At 45.5% G+C, this 18,951-nt stretch overlaps 1 protein-coding gene across 2 annotated transcripts; it reads left to right on the top strand.

Annotated features, from left to right (window-relative positions):
- The first annotated feature begins 7,046 nt into the window (after positions 1-7,046).
- Positions 7,047-16,958, top strand: LOC120786501 (voltage-dependent calcium channel gamma-6 subunit-like). 2 transcript variants are annotated; one of them, XM_040121974.1, is made up of 7 exons: positions 7,047-7,096; positions 10,900-11,699; positions 13,339-13,449; positions 13,620-13,728; positions 15,057-15,131; positions 16,162-16,299; positions 16,412-16,958. In XM_040121974.1, exons 2-7 carry the CDS (start codon positions 11,490-11,492, stop codon positions 16,630-16,632), a joined length of 864 nt encoding a protein of 287 aa, XP_039977908.1. In that variant the 5' UTR covers positions 7,047-7,096; positions 10,900-11,489; the 3' UTR covers positions 16,633-16,958. The 2 variants fall into 2 exon arrangements, with proteins under 2 accessions (XP_039977908.1, XP_039977909.1); XM_040121975.1 differs by lacking the exon at positions 7,047-7,096 and adding an exon at positions 7,488-7,550.
- The last annotated feature ends 1,993 nt before the right edge of the window (positions 16,959-18,951 follow it).

Below are 18,951 nucleotides of genomic sequence, written 5' to 3'. Positions count from 1 at the left end.
CTTCAGGCTTGTCTCCCTTCAAATTTGTTTTGATAGTTACATTTTGGGGGAAAAGAAATCGCTGCCTGGATTATGTTCATGGGAGTTTATTTTCAGGGAATGAAGTGCTCCGTTCTGTTACTGTGTGGAAGTAATGGGGAGGTAGTTGGGGGGTTAATGGTCCCTGTACAAACCACAGGACTTGGCACCAGGATATTGTATCGCAAGAGTGTTAAAAAAAAAAAGAAAAAAGAAAAAACTCCATAGAGATGAACAGTGAAAATTCATTGTGTGATGGTCATTATGCAGGGCCCCTTTCAAGTTACACGCACACACTGCGTTTGATTCAGTGGTAATCTAAAAATATTCATTAATAAAACCGAAAGGAAATGAATGAAGCCATACATTTAACATAAATACATATACATTAAATAACTTCACCATGATAGTCTCACTTTTCTGTAGCTATATGCAAATTGAGTTAATCTTGAGGACGATAGATTCTCCGTGTAGAATTTTAGTCCTAATAATTTTACCAGTTTTCCATTAGACGACAGGTATGTTGAGAGCCTGTCTGAAAAACTATGCTATTTTTTTACAGACTGGCTGCCTCTTTCTAGCGCCACAGAATGATACATGTCAGGAAATTAATATATCCCCAAATGTATTCATGCCAGAATGAAACAAAGCTCCTCATGTGGCAAAAGCATTTCAATCACTGAAGGACTGACTGATACATAATAGAGATAAGCACACATTAAACACAACCACACCGGAATGAAGGTCTGAATAAATGAGGACGTCTCTGTTCCAACTGTGGGTTAGAAAACTTTGTCTGATAAAACATGTGATTGACAGCTCAGGAGGTGCAGTGCCGTTACTAACGGCCTTATGCAACCTCTAAAAGTTGTGCCTTTAGAGGTGAGAGAGAGAGGGTGTGTGAGCGAGGACAAGACTGAGAGTTTTTGAATACAGATGTGACTGAATTTAGCTGTTTGATGGCAAACGAAAACGTGTTGTTACCACATACGAAGGATTTCACCAAGTTGCTGCTCTTCGCAATTTTTGCGTCTGCTTTACAAAGCGGACCGAACCTCACACGTTCAGATCATTTACTGAGTTAATAAGATATATTCTAAAACCGGGCTGAACTCAGCAGGCGTCCATTTGTAACTGCTCATGATATTACAGTAATTACTTTAACTATTAAATGACCTCTCTAGCTGCGTCTTGTTAATATTCATTTTAAATAAGAACAATTTTATTTGCTGCATTCTGCTGGAGCAGCAGCATCAGAGCCAGTGGCACCACCAAACCGAACAAACAGATCAGGAAGGCTGGCTCTTTGCTGGGGACTTCTCTGGAGCTGGTCGTGGGCAGGAGGAGGCTGCAAAACCCCGTTGAACACCTGGCATCCCCTCGACGACCCGCCGGTGAAACAGCTGGAGCGCTTTCGGCCGGAGACTGCTTCAGCTCTGCTACAGGGATGAAGAAGCCCTGTGGCGTGATTCAAGTTTAATCGGGAACGGTCAGAAGAAATTTGATTGAAAATCAAAAGTACAAAGACCAACAAGAGAACGGTGGATGGTACGTTTGTCCAATCGGAAACACCACGGATTCGATCGGGACAGGAACATGTGAAGACAAACAATAAAAGTAGAATAAAATAAAACAAACCACGAACAGCCCGCAAGACATACAAGGTGTTATACATAAAACTGATCCAGGACAGGAAAAGGTACCCTGTGGTGTTTTGGACCACAAGTAGCCCTGGGGAGCAATGTTTTCACAAGCGGGTCCCCGTTTTGTTTGTATCATGCACGTGTGAGAGGACGCAGGTGACACGAAACGCAGTTTTCATGCTGGTTTCATACGAGCTGGTGGCGGTGACACGCAAAGACACCGCGCAATCTGCCGACAGGGGCACTGAAGAAGAAGCCTGCTAGCTGGTAAACACGCATGTAAACAATGAATTTGAAATAGTTACAAACAATCTGCTTTGCAAATGTTTATGAGGAAGGAAACATGTCGCACATTTTGGGTTTTACCCTGCGTTTTGGTGAGTAACGATGAATGTAAACATCACTTTTGTTTGCTTTACGAGAAAACTACATTCTGCTTAATGAATTTCCGCTCATGGAGAGAACTGTTATCATCTTTTGAAAAAAGATGTCTGCTCTAAACACATGCCTGCTGAAAAACAACAAAATTTTGCTACGCTAATGTTTTGACGGACACCATAAATGCATTGCATCCAACTGGACTTATTTCCTTAAATAAAGCAGCAATGAAATGTCATCATTCCTGTTCTGTTAACACGAAATGTGGACTATATCACAAAAGACTCTGAGCCTCAGACGTTCAGCATGACAATGACAACGCCATGTCCTCTGCTCTGGTTCGTGCAGGAGCTGCTGCTGCTTTTCGCTCCATCGTTCGTGCTGTGGCCAGCAGACCAGAAATCAGCTGGGGAGTCAACGCGCAGTCGGGTTTACCTGCGGATTCCTTTGTAGAATCCTGATCATTTGATGCCGTAAAAAAAATAAAAATAAAATACAGTAAGGCTTTGAAGAGCTGGTATTCACAATAAAAGCGGGTATGGCGAGGCTCTGTGTTCCCCAAGCTGTAGCAATAATTCGAGGATGTAACACACGTTCAAAACTTTATCTCTGGTTTGTGTTTAGCGAGACTTCAGTTGAGGAAAAAACAGAAAAAAAAAAAAGGATGGCACTCACAGAAAAACACGACGATCCCATTGTTCTGAGCTTCGTTCTGCCATAATTACCATAACACATCATCGCGGAGCTGCGACAGGATTTTGCATATGATGATTTGGTCTGTGACCCGCAGGTCAGCGCTGACGCAGATGGATGATTATGTGTAATTGTCTATTACGCAATAACGGCTGGAGATGGAAGGGAGCTGCTGATGGATGGCGTGAGCGGACGGATAACGAGGTCACAAAGGGAGAACTAGGAACAAAAGGAACGCAGCTTGTTCACAAACGTTTGTCTCTGCGCTTGTGTGCATCTACCTACATCAGTACATTATGAGTCACACACTGAGAGGAGGACTTAGGAAGAGGAGTCGGGCTTGTCTAGACACACCGACAGGCTGCCGCCACCTCTGTTTCTTCAAAACCCCTCTCCTCTGCTTCCAAAACTTTTTTTTCATAGCTTTCCTCTTTTCTCCCACTCTGTCTTTTGACGGTCATCTCCTCTTCTCTCTCTGCACCGGCCACTGCCGTCACTCAGTCGTAGAGACGTACATACATCCCTGCATGACACATTTGTGTCCCGCCTACACCAAACTAACCGAGCTGAGCTGACCTGGCTTTTGACAGCGGTGCAAACTTTTCTAGGTGAAGCACCGGTGCTAGAACTATGATAGTTATGGTTAGATTTGAGTCACAGTGTCAAGCGAGAGAAATTCCCGGTCATACCCAGAAGGTTTTAAAACACTCAACCACTTTCATATTTCTTTGTTGGGCCATCACACACTTTTCTCTGCCTATGAACATTTTTTCATTGTAAGAATTTCAGTACGATCTTTAGTAGCAGTGCCTCCAGTCGGGACCAGATACACTGAGGCTGCATTTAGCTACACTGCTGCACATTGCACTGCAGGTTGAACCAGCCTCTTGCAAGCAGCCATCTTTAGCCATTTTCAAATCTAAAATAAACCCCCCCCCTTTTTTTTTTACCTTGCTTTTGACAGGTTGATTTTACTTCCGCACTTTTATCAGATTTGGAGAAACCGATTACTGCAGAGGAACTGCACTGAAACTCTTTAGTCTGTAACTTTAGCTGATGTATTTTCCTCTCCGTTGTGTTTTGAAATGTTATTCTAATGCGTTTCTTCGCCTTATGTAAAACACTTTGAATCGCAAGCTTTGTGCCAAACTCCCTTCCCGGCCTGACCTTTGCAGCACTGCTGATCTGACTGTGCATCTTCCGCGCTGTGTGTTTGACAAGATGTGACAGGAATTGCAACGGTGTAGTTTTGCAGTCTGTAAACATGAACCTGGTCGTGTTCATCGGCCTCAGCAGGCCGTGCATCCTAATGAATCCTATTACCCCTTTGTGTTGTTGTAATCTCATCAGACCTCACTGCAACACACAAGTTCAGAGTTCAGGGACCTAACTCTCTGCGTGGCTGAGGGATCAGAGGGGCCCGGTATCACACCCCCTACCCCTCCCTCCCTGCATGCCTCCCTGCCAGGTAGTGCCATCTTATGGTCAGGGCTCACTACTGCACCGGGGACAGATACTGCAGCTTTCCATTGAAGATACATGACTGCATTTACTTAACACCTACGTTTATTGGAAACTAAGATCATGCTGATAAGGAGTCGGCGCACCAGAAGGTCGCTGGTACGTATCCCCCCGATTGGCTGGCTGAACTGGGAGCAGGAAGGGATCGAGTAATACTCTCGTTTCCCTGAGCGCTTAACCTCAAAGTGTCCTCGAACAAAGCACCCAACCCTGGAGTCGCTCCGGGCGGCCAGTAGCAGAGCACTGGGAAGTCTGGTGTGGAGTCACCTTTTCCTGTATAAACGGAGGCTCCAATGCAAAAGTGAGGCAACTGAAGCCTTTTTGGTTTAAACGTTAGGAGGTGAAGTGAAGTAGCAAAATAACACCACTCTAGCAGGGAAACGCCAATAAATGAATAGATCTGTACCTTTTTCTTGCTTTCACATCACAGAAACTTTTTTTAAAAATTGCTTCATTGCTGTTTAGTGCATTAAAATAGATCTCAGCATCGATAAAATCATCAAATTGATACATATAAGTAATTTATATTAAAAATCTGCTGTATTGCTTTATACAGAAGGAAGAAGGTACAAAATGCCAAAGAATAACTAACTTCCATCATGTAAAACCTCTTAAGTAAAGACAAAGAGAAACCATCCAGCTTTGGATTCACCAGTCTCAATCAAACACCTGTTGAGTGAGTGTAAACGTGCGTCAAAGCAGTTTTTTCCGGTGGCTCCAGGGCTCACTTCTGCCAACAAGCCTCATGTGATCAGCTGATAACTCTGAACCGTCCCCCTCGGCACGCTGCGCATTTTAATTTGGCCGCTCTGGCTCAGCGGTGAGGTAACCGTCTGCGGCCGTCCTGTCTCCCCCCCCCCGTCCATCATTCATCCACCCGCTCCTCTCTTTCCTCTCGGTTCTCCTCGCCTTTTACTTAATCTTTCGCTCCCTTGCATCCGGTCCCCCGTCCCTGTCCGCCTGACCTTGCTTGCACACGCACCGTTTATCACAATGCAAGGCACATCTGACTGCAGTATTCTCCCCCTCTCTCTCAGGCAGCAGGAGGACCAGACAGTAGCTGACCCTCTGATAAGGTGGATGGAAAAATTATTGAATCGATATAATTTTACTGATGCGGTCCCTCCAGCGAAACGGAAAGGATCTGGTTGTTGGACATGACTGTTAAGAGCAGTAGTGCATCAGTTCAGCTCTTAAACGTGAACACAGACGGTGTTAAATTGGACAGTTTAATGGTGTTTTGTTTGTGGATAGAGTCACTGAATTACTAGAGCCAAACTAACGCTAGACCTGACCGTCACTAATACGGGTATTTGAGAGCTGGAGAAAAAAAATAAAAAAATCTGCAGACAAACATAAGCAAATATTTGTATCTTAACATAAAACCATGGCGTAAACAAAATATTCGAAAGAGGTCCCTTGAAATCCTTTATGAAAGAACTGCGACCCAGATGAGCACCAAGCAGGACACTTTGAAGTTGTCACTGGTCTCTGATGAACAAACTACAGTATTTAATGCTGACATTGTTTATAAAAAGCACACAGCATTAAAACCACCTGCCTAATATTGTGTAGTTCCCCCCTTGGTCTGCACTGATGTTTGGGTAGGTGGTAATCCCCAAGCCTGACAGGACCCAAGCTTTCCAAGCAGAGCATGGCCCAGCGCCTCACACTGCCTCCGCTGGCCTCCGCTGGCCTCCCTTCTTCCCATAGTGCATCCTGCTGCCGTCATTGTCCCTTTCCATCCGATCCTCCTCTGACGGGCAGCTCACATTGACGTATTCAACAAGAACCTGCTTTGTTTTTTGTACCATCCAGCCCAATTTTTGTTTTTTTGCAATGCAGCATCTTTGAGTGTTGATTACTGTTTGTCCAATGTCCAGGGGCCGAAACACTTTCATTTATTTTGAATCGGAGTCATTTCAAGACTTTTAACAGCCTTTGAAGAGCTAAAGATGTGTCGGCAGGCAGTGGGGTGTCGCGTTTTCGCCGTCCGCTTGGAATCGACCTCGCGGCCCCCACGTCTGACCACGTGAGCTGAACGACAGCCAGCCGGCAGCGCTGCTTGTTTTCGAGGTGTCGAATCTACAATTCCCTCTTCAATCAGCAGACATGAGCCTCGCAGCCAGGGCGGAGCTGACACGAGCCCCCCCCCCCCCCGCACGGCAGCCCTTTTCCCCGGCTCAGCTTTAATGTCATTAACAGGTGGGGGGCAAAAATAGACAGAGGAGGCGCGACGTGCACATACGCACACACAGTCAAGGAGACGGGGGGGGGGGTGTACGTGCGTGTGCTGTGTGTTACACTTCCACCCAGGAACATTTTGAAGCTGAGACACTCGTCCAGCACAACTGTCCATGCTATCGTAAACAAACAGATTCACTTACAGAGGCTACAGTGTAACTGGATACCTCTCTCTCTCTCTCTCTCTCACACACACACACAATTTAGGCATTTGGCCCATGAAGCACACACATACACAGGGGCCTGCAAGCTAACACGCAGGCCTGTATATGCATTATCACAAGCAAACACACACTCTCACACACAGCTATGTAACCTGCAACCCTCTGTGCACAGGTACACACACGCAGACGTGGGCATTTAGCTGATGCTCTTTTTCGCCCCCCCACCTCCAGACACACGCCCTCAAAACCGCCATCCTCCCTCAGACGGAGCACTGAGCCGCTGCGGCCTCCACCCCCCCCTCTCCTCCCTCCCTCCCTCCCTCACCCACCCACCCACCCACCCACCCATCCACCTCTCTCTCCCTCGCTCGCTCCCTCTCCTCGCCTCGCCTCGCCCTCCGTCACTCCGAGCAGAACCACACACACAAAAACCAGGTCAGCAACTTGTTAATACCATTGTTGTGATATTTGTGAAGCGGCGGCGAAGCGCTGTGAAGCAGGCGTGCAGCACGTGCTCAGGAGTGGAACAATAAAACTAATGCGTCTAATTTCAGCAGGACATTTTTTGGCCGCTGAGCTGTTTTGGGGGAGGTCGGCCTGGTGGTGGTGGTGGGGTAAATCTGGACCGGCCTCTTCTTCAAACGTTGCCTGTACAGAGTGTTTATGGAGTCGCGTATGCTGCGTGTGTGTGTGATATAACAGGAGCTTTCTTCTCGGCGCTGGTTCCACGACGGCTTATTTTTGGAGACAGTAGAAAGGGTATTTTAAGAGAGTGAACTTGTCACTGGTCACAGCTGCTGTAATGAGTTTCTTCCTCGTGCTTCGGTGCCACTTTTCCAGCGTGTCCAATTGGATGCCTTATAAGGAGAGCCGTGATCGGTTCCGATGAGTAAGAACTGCAGACTTTCCTTTATTTATTGCTCTTGAAAGTTACCCTGACACTTTATAATCGCTGATTTTTCTTGACCGCTAATATGCTATTTTAAACCAGCTAATTTCTTCTGGTATAACAGGTTTGGTTGTTGTAGTTTTTTTTTCTGCTGCCGTTGGATCTGTGCAAGCCCAGTTTTCCATTACTGCCGTTTTGACAGATTGCATGGCCTCTACATTTAGGTTCAAATATACTTTTTTGCTCGACGTTGTTTAATCACAGGAGTGTTACTAACAACAAGCTACACGACAATAAAAGCATAACAGTGAAAAATGCGCTCAGTATTAATACGTGATTACTATAGCATCTGCATTGCACTTGTCTGATTTCACTTTCCCTGGAATGTAACAGAAAGGCTGCAGGTTTGATGCCGACATCTGATGCGCGCACCTGCCAAAGAGCCTTCGAGCAAGACACGGCATGCCTGCCCGCCCTTCCGTTACGCGTCTGTCTGGATCAGAGCACTACTGCTATTGTAACCACGACCGACTAAAATAACTATCGGCAACTATCCGAAGCGTCGGTCTCGGCAAAGGCCAAGTGCTCACGCCTTTGATGACACTCGGACTTTTGCCGTGCTCGGTATCTGAAGCGACATGTGCTCCGAGGCACCTCCAGAAAGACGGATGTGGTGCGATGAGTCAATACCGGTCGATCAGGGACGGATACAGTATGTCGTCAATTGTTAAAATGGGAAATCTTTCCTCAAACCTCATCCATTTGAAACATGATCTTTCTTCATATTTGTTCAGATATTTTGAAATCATAAACCTTAGCGGTTCGAGAAACCGCCGAGCGGAGACACTGTCTCCCTCCAAACATGATTTTGTTCTCAAGAATTGACTAGTTCAAAAGCAAATATATCTAAAAATGACAGATCCATCAGAAAATACAGACTGTGCTGGGCCTAATTCACAACTGTTCATAAAATTGATGACTGAAGTTCCATCTTTTACACTTGCTGCGTTTGGGAACCATTGGGAACCAGTTTGCTTCTCTACACGTGTACTGCCGCAGCAAAATAATGTACCGTTGAATAGGTTCTTGCATTAGAGCTTTTCTCTTCGATCCCAATGAGGTACTCGACAATGCTTTTAGATTCAGGTACCGAGTGTTTAAATTTACCAATGAGATGTGAATTGATAACATGTGAGGTGAATGTACGTGTAAAAGTTCATGTGTGTGCTAAAATGTGTTGTGCATGTAACTCACTTATACAGTGCCGTTTCCCATTGTTAAGGCCCCTGAAAGAAGGCCCCAAGCCTGCGCTCTCTAGCGGGTCAGCCTGTTCCCCCCGGGGGATGGGTTTTCGTTTTTGCTAACCATGGGGAGGGCTCCGTGTCACGTCTGTTGTCACCACATCCCGGTGGAACGTGGCCGGACAGCTGCCTCATTCACCCTGCAGACACAAAGGGTCCGAGATTCAATTCGTCGGCAGCGTATCGGCGCTGCCCCCCCCCCCTTTGACAGAGCTTCTAGGAATAGATAATTGGTTAAGGCTTGAACATGATGAGTGTTTTTGTGCCACTGACGTACCACAGAGCGTCTCAGAATAGATAGCAGGTTAGGATTTCAGCATGCTGGCTGTTTGCTGTCACACAACACCTCAAAATAGATAACTGATTGTGATTCTACTATGCTAAGTGCTTTTGTGTTTCTCCTCTGTCCCGATGACGGGAGTAGAACAGACAGCACAAGTCATTATTTGCGATGGGAGGAAGTTCTCTCCATTTCTGTGCTTTTCTTATATCCTACACTAAGCTCACACCGACGAAGGTTCTGAACGCTGGATGAAAAATACGCTTAATTTTCTGATTCGATTTGTTTTTTGTTCACGCTGCATAATGACAGAGGAACTACTGCTTTTAATCTAAAGTGACTGGGAGTTGTGGTAACCTGTCATTCTTTTACATTGAGGATTCTGGCAGGTCCCATTTATAGCCGGTATTTACATGCTTTATACTGCATTTATTTGGCAGATGCTTTTGTCTGAAGACATGTATGATAAGTGTATTTAACCTCCGCTGAAACAAGACATAGATATCATCAAACATATACGATATTCCTCCCAAACAGAAAAACTAAAGGGCCTTTGAGGGGTTTTTGGAATCTGTATCCGGTTACGTTATCTGGATATGAATAACTGCTGTTGCTCAATCCAGATTTTTGCCCACGTTGTGATCATATCTCATTACGCTAATTATGTAGTGGGGCTGGCCGGCTTGTCCACGAACATGACAGGTCCTGGCTCAAGGAGACAATGATGCCGTGTGGGATGTACTTATTTTTCCTTTTGCAGAGGACAGGGGTCATCTCTGTTTTGCTTTTTTGAAAAACGAGGCCAGTTCTTTACAGACTGCAACCGGCTGAGATCGGATCGCACTGCGAGCCGGATCCCCTCCAGACATCGCGTGGCCGGTTTGAGAGCGATGCGTTCTGCAGCACACTTGCATGAACATGCCTTCCCTTACCGAGATAAGATGTCCAGATGCATCTTGCACGTTACCACCAGGTGTAAATGCGATTTAAATCCCTGGTGCTGGATCCGGTAACTTTAGCTTGTCTGTAATATGTTCAGTGACTGACCCTCGCTGGCGTTGGCATCAGTAGAAAAAGCCGAGTAAAGCATCAGTGCAGACTTCGGTTTATTCTCTTTGGCTTTCTAAGCATGAAGAACTGCATCTGCAACTAACTGTGTGTTTTGGTTGTTTTGTTTTTTTTTTCTCCTCACGCTCAATACTCTCTGGGATCTTGACACTTTAACTTTATTTAAATTGTCATGCATGATGTTCAGAAATGAATATTACATCTCTCACCTAACCAAACAAAATGCTGCACTAATAAATATTCTTTTAAATTATATATCGTATCTTATACTGAATAGCTCAGAGTGATGAGTCCACGTGAAATTGTCACCCATGTCTGTTGGCTCCATTAGCTCTGCTGAACCTTTCAGCCTATTTGGGCTCGTTGTTTTGTTTTTCTGGCCCAGAAACTACTCTCTCATCCACAAAGTTTCCAGAAGTAGAAAGCCGTTTTCAATGAAAAAGCTCCGATATCCAACTGAACGCCACCTTTCCGGCACCAAAGGGCAAACAGCGAAAGTTAGTGACTAGTTCTCAAACACCGTGGAGCATTTGACAGCTAAGATAGCCAACAATTTTTCTCAAAAGACCTTTTCTGTGACTGAATTTAGGTAAAGTTATGCAAGACCAGAACCTTTTTTTCAAAACATTATCAGTAATACACAATACTAATTACTTGTACTTTCTCTTCCTTCCTTTCCTCTCTCTACTCTCATCTCTAGGAAACATCCCTTCTTTCACTCCTGACCTCTACCTCTACTGACCTTCAGCGGATACACTTTTCTAAACATCTACTTTTCTCTGTGATTTTCTTTTTTTCACGATGATTCATTTATCCGTTTCGCAGCTTTCGTCATCCAAGCCACCATTTTTATCAAGCTTTTTCTCGAGAGGAGGCTGACTCCTGCCGTTTCCCGATAAAGTTTTCAGAGACATTGTATGTTTAGTTGCTGGAACCGAGGAGACTGCTTGGGCTTCCATTTTTTCCGCTATTTTTCTATCGCGCTTTTTTCTGTTAGTTCTTATTATACAGTCGTTTTCTTTTCTCAGTTTCTATCTTTCTACCTCTTTGCTGCGCTCCTTCCTTTCTGTCAGATACACCGGTGCAACATTATTTTACTTCAGCTGCTTTTCATTGTTTTCTTTTTGGGCACCAACTGAGAATACACAGCAATTTCCCTGCTTTTGTTCCCATCTTTAATTTTTTATTGCTGGAGTTTTACCATCCCCGTAGAAGGCAGAGCTCATAGCAAGCTTGGTTACCAAAGTGAATCCCAATTGGCTGTCTTAGTTGTTTTCCGTTTTGGACAAAATGTGGTCTACTTTTTTTGTGACCGATGAGGAGGGCCACACGGTGGCCCCGGTGGCACCGGGAGCAGTGGTAGGGGCTTCACCAGGAGCAGCGGCCCAGGGTGCGGGGGGCCTGGCCAGCCTGATGAGCGGACGCAGTACGTTTGGGGGGAACAAGCGCCGCAGGACAACGACAGCGGGACACACCATGAGTGAGGCCCAGGAAGGAAAGGTGACTGGTTTCTTATTGTGTGAGTGCGTGTTCTCCCTCAGGCTGTACGAAAGTACTCCGGAGCTAATGGAACCAATCAGTCATACAGCTGCCTTTCGGCTGAAATCTGGTCCACATGGCAGGCAACAAGCCGCTAGGGCAGACGAAGGACTCCTAATGTTAGAAAATGTTGCTTTTTGACATTAAAAAGACAAAATTTAAGCTTAAGAGGATTCTGCAGGTGTTCGGTAGGGTTGTAAAGACTTTTTTTCAGCCGGCTGAGACTTCAGACTCCTGAATTTTAACACCTTCTCACATGAAACTGCACATACAAAGATTTTACTTCTATACATCAGAGGACTGCCACAATTCATGCCCTGTCGTCACACTCTAACCGTAATTCTCTTCTTAAAACCAAGTCTGTCAAGCAACCCTATCAGGGGGTGAGGACCAGACAAATGTCCTCAACCTCATCATCTAAAAACTGGTCCGCACAAAGCTAGAAGTACAAGCGCCCACCCACACATCTCAACTGCTCGTTGAAGGGTTAATATTTTTATCTGTCGAGGACTTGTCACTGTTACTTCCTCACTGCACATCACCGTAGGATATCTGCTCTCAGCTCATCTTAATCACAGCTCTCTTGTTCTCTTTGAGACCGTGCATATCACGACACATTGTGGCCCACTTCCAGTGCTCAGCCCCTAAGCAATGAACCCCCAGAGACGTCACAGGCATGATTAGTATAAGTGCCCGGAAAGAAGAGGTTTCCAGGGCACCGAGGACTTGGACATAACTTTGTTTAATCATTTTATCTGGGACGGAGGCGTTTCTATGGCTGGTAAAGTGCAAAGTAAATTCACGTGGGCAGGATTGCAGACTTACAGAAAAACACGCAGAAAGCGCTCAAGCACCTGCCTACGTAACTTCATGCAACTGAGCTCAGCAGGACAGGCTAGTGATGCCAAGCGACCCCCTTGACTCTGCCTTGTGTTGTGTTGGGTAAATGATGGACGGGAGGCTTGGGTCTGTCGCTACGCTGCCATTTCTTTGTCTCGACAGGAACAGATTTTATTCTGTCCTGGTCCGTCCCACAGATATACGAGGCATCTTAGCACCACTGCTAGCTTGTTACCCGCGTGCACTGTTTCAAGTTGTATAACAAAATTAGCACAGTGCAGTGCGTCACATCCACTCGTTACACTTTGTCGTAGCGTTTCACAGCACTAACATCTTCATACGGAGGATCTGAGTTTGCTATCCAGTTGTGTGGCAACGCTGGGCTAAACAACATAACATGAGAATATCTGTCATGAACTGGCAAAGCTACGCAGCTGCCAGCGGCGTTCACCTACCGAGAGAGGAAACCCGTGAGCCACTAATCCTGCACCGCTGGAATCATGAGCTGTACAGATTTTCATGAGTCCGGGCGGACTCACTGGGACTGCATCCTCAGGCCGATGAGGTTATGGCCAAAGTGAGTAAGGGAGGAGGTTGTAACTGGGTTCACACCTGAAAGGGCTGAATGCAGGACAAAACAGGCTGCTGATAGAAGCAAAAGTTTTTATATAACTCTTTAATTCAGTATTGCAAACTTTTAAAAAGCTTTTCAAGTCACGATTTGATACTGAAATATCTTTGCATTGTGTTCCGTCACCAGATCAAGTTGGCGTTCTTTGTGGCCATCGTGGGTGTAGTCCTGACAGTGCTCGGGGTGGGGACAGAGTTCTGGGTGGAGCTGGCCCCCCCGAAGAGTTTCTATAACAATCAGGTGAAACATCAACTTTAGCCAAAACCAGAAACGTCTGTTCATGACAAAACCCACCTGAAGAGTAATTTCCTGTTAGAAATGAAATCCCTGGTGTCTAAAGCTAAACCTCGTGATGGATGGAAGAAGAATATTACTGCTGATCTCGCCTCTTTGTAATCTTGGTTTTGCAGACATGCCTGACAGCTCACTACGGCCTGTGGAAGGGCTGCACCAAGACCCTATGGGTGGCTGATATCGACCCAGAGAGAGCGAGCTGTGGCCCCGCCGAACTGCCCGGAGGTGACTCAAAAGATTTACTGGCCGGTTTGTGGCGGATGGACGGATGAACTTTCATGCTGTATCGTGTTTCATATCATATCATGTCGTATTTTTCCGAGCACGCTGTGGGTAACCGTGCCCGTCCTGCTGTCAGCACATTCAGTTTGCAAACACGGCAGAGTAGTCGACGTCGCTGAATGCAGCCATGCACCAGAAGTCACGCTTATGAGCAACAGTGAGCTTAGGACGCCGTCGGCCGTCGTCTGACGAAAACCGAAACTACAAAGCCATCGCAGAATGATAAGGGGTTTTATGAAACCTTTCTATTTAGGCACAGTTCAAACATGCAACAGTACTGCTAGCCTCAGAATAAACACCAGCTAATCTATAAATATTAATGCCGAGTCAAATGAAATGTCACCCAAAATCTGAAAATCCCAATGAGCCCGCTGGCAATTTTTAGTAACTGACAAAGTGTCAGGGTAGATTTATTTCTGAAGCACATTCTGAAACACCACGAGTTGATTGAAGTGCCAAGTCTTAAGCATGGTGACATAAAAGTAAACAAAAAGGTAAAAATAGGTTTTAAATGCCAGCTTCTGTGCACAGATCCAAGATCTACAAAGTGGTGGTCCTGTTCAGGGTCTTGAAAATAAACCCTGACTTTTTCAGTGCACACACGCAATCACTGAACTTATGACGATTGTAGCGCAGCCTGGTGGTCGAGTGCGACACCCGCGCGTAAGGAGTAAATTATTATCCGCAACAGGTTGTTGACGCATGGACACATGTTCTTTGGTCAGTGAGAGTAAAGTCCAATTACGTCTGACCCCCCCCCCCACCCACACACACTTGTAGATTGATTGGTTTTGAATTTCGTCGATGGGATTTGAGCGCAGCAGCCTCTGCCATGACGCTGGTAACTGCTGTTTGGGGGGGGGGACAACCCAGAACTCCGAGCGTGCAGCTTTGATCACACTGATTGAGAGTGATGCTAGCGCCGGCTCTGCTTGCTCGTGTGCTCCGGCGTGCGAGGGAACAGATAGAGGTGTCTCATTCGATTTGACGGCCGAACTCTAATTACCGTAGCACATGGTCAGGGAGGCAGAATACTAATTGTGCAGGAAGCACTGGATTGTCACCTTGAGCTTGTCACTGACGATCGCGGCCGATTGCGTTTGATGGAGAATAATTGAAACTCAAGCGTACGGGGGCTGAGAGAGAAGCGGCCGCTTGAATTTCAATATGACGTTCATCGAGATCGTCTGCAGCCAGAGCAGATTACCTGTCAGTGTTTGCGTCATTTACAGCAGCTGTCTCTCTCCGTCCATCTTTCTTCCTCTTTGCAGAATCAAACTGCACCTACTTCAAGTTCTTCACCACGGGGGAAAATGCTGTGATGTTTCAGAAGACAACGCAGAAGAGTGAGTCATGCACCTGGCTGGTCTCTCTTGGCCTCCCTCAGCCGCTGTCCTGCCTCATCCACCCACTCCCTCCTTTCTTTCTTTGCCCCCTCACCTTCTCCTGCTCTCTCTCTCTTTACTCTGCAGTCATCTCTCCCACCTCTCCTCCTCTCACCCATGTCTCCCACGATCCGCCCTGGTCTTTTTCTGTCCCGTCTCCCTTCACCTCCTCGCCGTGCTCTGTCGGGTTGGCCACTGTCTGCTCTGTGGGTGTCTGGGAGAAAAAAAAAAAAGCTATCCCGCCTACGCTACGTTCAGGCGTACCCGCGCAGCCGTCTAACCTCGCATCCCACTGGCGGCTCCATAACGTGCGACGACCACGCAGTGCCGCACGTTGAATGAAGAAAGCCAGACGTACATTAAACTGCCACTGCTCGCCGATGCCACGTTTTCGTCTCGCTGCAGGCGCCAGTGTGGCGATTTCATAAATACAGTCATGATTCTATTAAATAATGGTATTGGGATTGCTTGCTTTTGCACAGTTGAGATCACATACTTTATGTCTTGCATTAATAATTAATCTTCTTTACTGACTGAAGATAATTTTATCATTGGAATAAAACACTCCAAACAACTTTTAACACAGAAACGGGGGAATGACCTTCTCACAAAACCTTAAGTTGCGGCCAGCAATCTATGCACTGAACCTTGTGTGTGTGTGTGTGTGTGTGTGCCACATTCAAAGCGGCTGCGAATCTGTGACTCCACATTTTTTGAATTTTATGGGCCCGTTTCATGAAAGCTGTGATGCTCAGCATGAGACCGTTTGCCCTCGCTCGCTTTGACACGACACTGATCAAAACGATCGGCGTATGAAAACTCCTGCGTCGTTCCTGCTGGAATTTATCTGCATTTTATTTTATTTGAGAACCGTGTCACTGCCACCGTTTGGGATCTGCATGTGATCAGTGCTCGCAAATCACTTTTGTTAAACGCATGAATAATCAAAAAAAAAATGGATGAAACAGCACTGTCCTCCTTACCTATGCAGATCTGAATGTAGCGGCTGCCATGTTGGCCATGTTCAGCCTGTTCCTCATGGTGATGGGGGCCATATGCATCACCATGTCTCTCAGTAAAGAAATCCTGTTCTTCCTCAAGCCGGCATCAGTCTGCTTCATTCTGTCAGGTGGGTAGAGGCGGCAACTCGGCGACAAACTTTTCTCCCAATCTCGAGATAAATGTGGAAACACAAAAGCGCCGTTAACCTCTGTGACCTGTCCCCGCTGTCTCCTTCCCAGGCGTCCTGGTGCTTCTCTCTCTCCTGGTTTTCCACCAGTCAGTCCTGGCCTTCCTGGCCAGCGACCACACGGTTCCCCTCCACCACGAGCTCTCCTGGTCAGTGTCGTGCATCGGCTGTGCGGGGGCCGTCCTCATCGTGGGCGGGATCCTCTTCCTGCTGCTAGTGCTGCCCTACAGCCTCTGGCAGAGGTGTCTCCCTCAGAAGGACAGCAGCAGCTAGTGGCCCGGCGGTGGTGTTGCACTTTATGTTTCCCAAAGACGTCTTAGCAAACGGATTTTTCTGAATATCTATGGGCATGTGCAAAATTTGCAATCGACTTACCCACCAATGAGAACTGTCACGAGAAGGATCAAATATCTACTTCTTAAATGGGTCACTGTTAAAGGATTCACTCATAGATCCCATGATCCAAATCTGTTCTTTTCACAACAATATTATTGGTTAGAGTAAAAAAAACCCTCTATATTTTGTTAAATTTGCAACCAAGCAGGTGATTTCGATCCCTGAGCTGCACAGTATATACGGGTAAAAGTCAATATCAGATCTTCTTTGTTCTGTGATTCCTGACCCCACAATCGTAACACAAACTTGTTGAAGTTCATCCTGTTAGCCAAGGGGAGCTAACTTGGTGCTAAAAGCTGTAATGCCACATTAAAGCGAAATGCCCCTTTTTAGTTTTACCAACTACGCTAATCTTAATGCTCAGGCATGTTTGGGAAACTGTCCTGTATTGTCTTACTAATCATCCTGCAGGGTTTGGAGGCAATTTACTGTTTACTGTTCGTTCAATAAAGTCACAAGTCCTTTGCATAATGCTAACTTTTTTTTTTTTTAATATACTAGCAATTCCACCCCTTTGATATGAAGTCATTGTCAGCTTACTTAACAAAAAAAAAAATCACTGTGTAGAAGCTAGAAAAAGCGACTAAAGTCAAAAGTTTTAATGTTACATCATTGGTCTAGTCTAGATAGCATGTTAGCATATTAAAATGTTATCTAGTCGATGTTTCTACCCTTACTGAAAGAGTACATTCGTTATTTAGGCAGGAAATTTAAACCATTAGCTAATTAACCTCTCTTTTCCTTGGATGTCTGTGGGCTGAATGTGCAAACAGTAGTAGGTTAAAGAACCATTAAAAGTTTTACATTTTCAGATGAGATATTTGATGTGTCTGTTCATTGTGGGAAAATTTCCAGCTCGCACACGGTCGACGTCACCGGCGAATATATTTGAATTGAGCGCATTGTCGAATTGTCGTCTTGCCCAAAGACGGCCGCGCGCCCCGCTCACGTAACAAGACGACCGTCAACACCTTCAGGGACAAAAAAGAAAAAAACTACAGCGAATGAACTGATCACTTTATTGATCTCTAATCTGAGAGCCACATTTAAAAAAAACAAAACCCAAAAAAACTGTTCATTCTCAGTGATGTGTGAAAAGAAGCAATATTATGTCTGTCCGCTGCCTTTTTGCCGCGTTTGGTGGATGTTTTGTTGTTGTTTTGTTGTTCAGTTAACATTGAGGTAGACGTTAATCAGCAACACTTGAAAAATACATTAAAAATGATTTTTCGTCTGTCATCTATTCCCATTTATTTCTCGCTATATATGTACTATCTGTGTCTGCTCACAGGCATAACTGTGAGGACAACCTGTCGTTGTATTGTACGACCTACACACGTCGCTGGCCAATCCAGAGCAGAACTGTTATCGCTCTTGGCTTGTCAGGATCCTGATCTCTTCTGAGGGGTTCTGAAATCTTTGGACGGTCCTGTCACAATGTCAGAATTGGCCAAAGTGATAAGGAACCCGCTTTAAAACTTTCTGATTTGTGCTCTAGTTTCTACAAAATAGGCAAATGTTGTTGCAGCGCTATTTCGATTTTAAAATGCAGCGCTTCCGGATAGAATTGACACGTTCGCACTACTTCTTCTAAACCAGATGCCGTCTTAAGCGCAGTTATAAAACCCACCTCTCAGCCCGTATTCATGTTGCCGCTTGTTAAGGGGCTATTAAACAGAGGGCAGGTGGCAGGTGTGACATTTATCCGCGGATAAAGATTCAACAACAGCAGCAGGTGGTGGAGATGCTGAGATAAACTCTGATGTCGTCTTTACGACGACATTTTACGTGTTGGCACGGACCGGACAAGCGCCTTCTCCATTCGGATGTAGCCCCTACAAGCTGTGTAAAATAAGTCCTAGTTTTTATGAAGAAAATGAAACGGGTGTGAGCACACTCTATGTTCTATACCAGACTGGTGTAAGACTAGATCTAATATACTACTACCGCTGCTTATTGTATAGAAATAGATCATGAATTTCATGTAGCAACATATAATCTTAATATGATGATTTTTACACAGAGTTTGTAAATTATAAATCCATGTGAATTGAAACGATGATGAAAAATATGCAGTTCTCATTCGTTTTCATTGGTTTTATACTATCTGCCCATAATAAAAAAATCTCAATATCTCAACTACTTCATGATCATAAGAATATTTCAACTTTCCTCCTATATTAACTGCCTTTTTGA

The sequence above is a fragment of the Xiphias gladius genome, chromosome 24, assembly GCF_016859285.1.
Source record: "Xiphias gladius isolate SHS-SW01 ecotype Sanya breed wild chromosome 24, ASM1685928v1, whole genome shotgun sequence".
In the NCBI taxonomy this organism is placed as follows: domain Eukaryota; kingdom Metazoa; phylum Chordata; class Actinopteri; order Istiophoriformes; family Xiphiidae; genus Xiphias; species Xiphias gladius.
This window is presented reverse-complemented; position numbering and strand designations above follow the sequence as displayed.

Coding starts and splice junctions, on each gene's coding strand:
- LOC120786501 (XM_040121974.1), top strand. CDS start 11,490: ATGTGGTCTACTTTTTTTGTGACCGATGAGGAGGGCCACACGGTGGCC. Junction 13,729..15,056: donor CCCCGCCGAACTGCCCGGAG/GTGACTCAAAAG, acceptor TCCTCTTTGCAG/AATCAAACTGCACCTACTTC. Junction 15,132..16,161: donor TCAGAAGACAACGCAGAAGA/GTGAGTCATGCA, acceptor TTACCTATGCAG/ATCTGAATGTAGCGGCTGCC.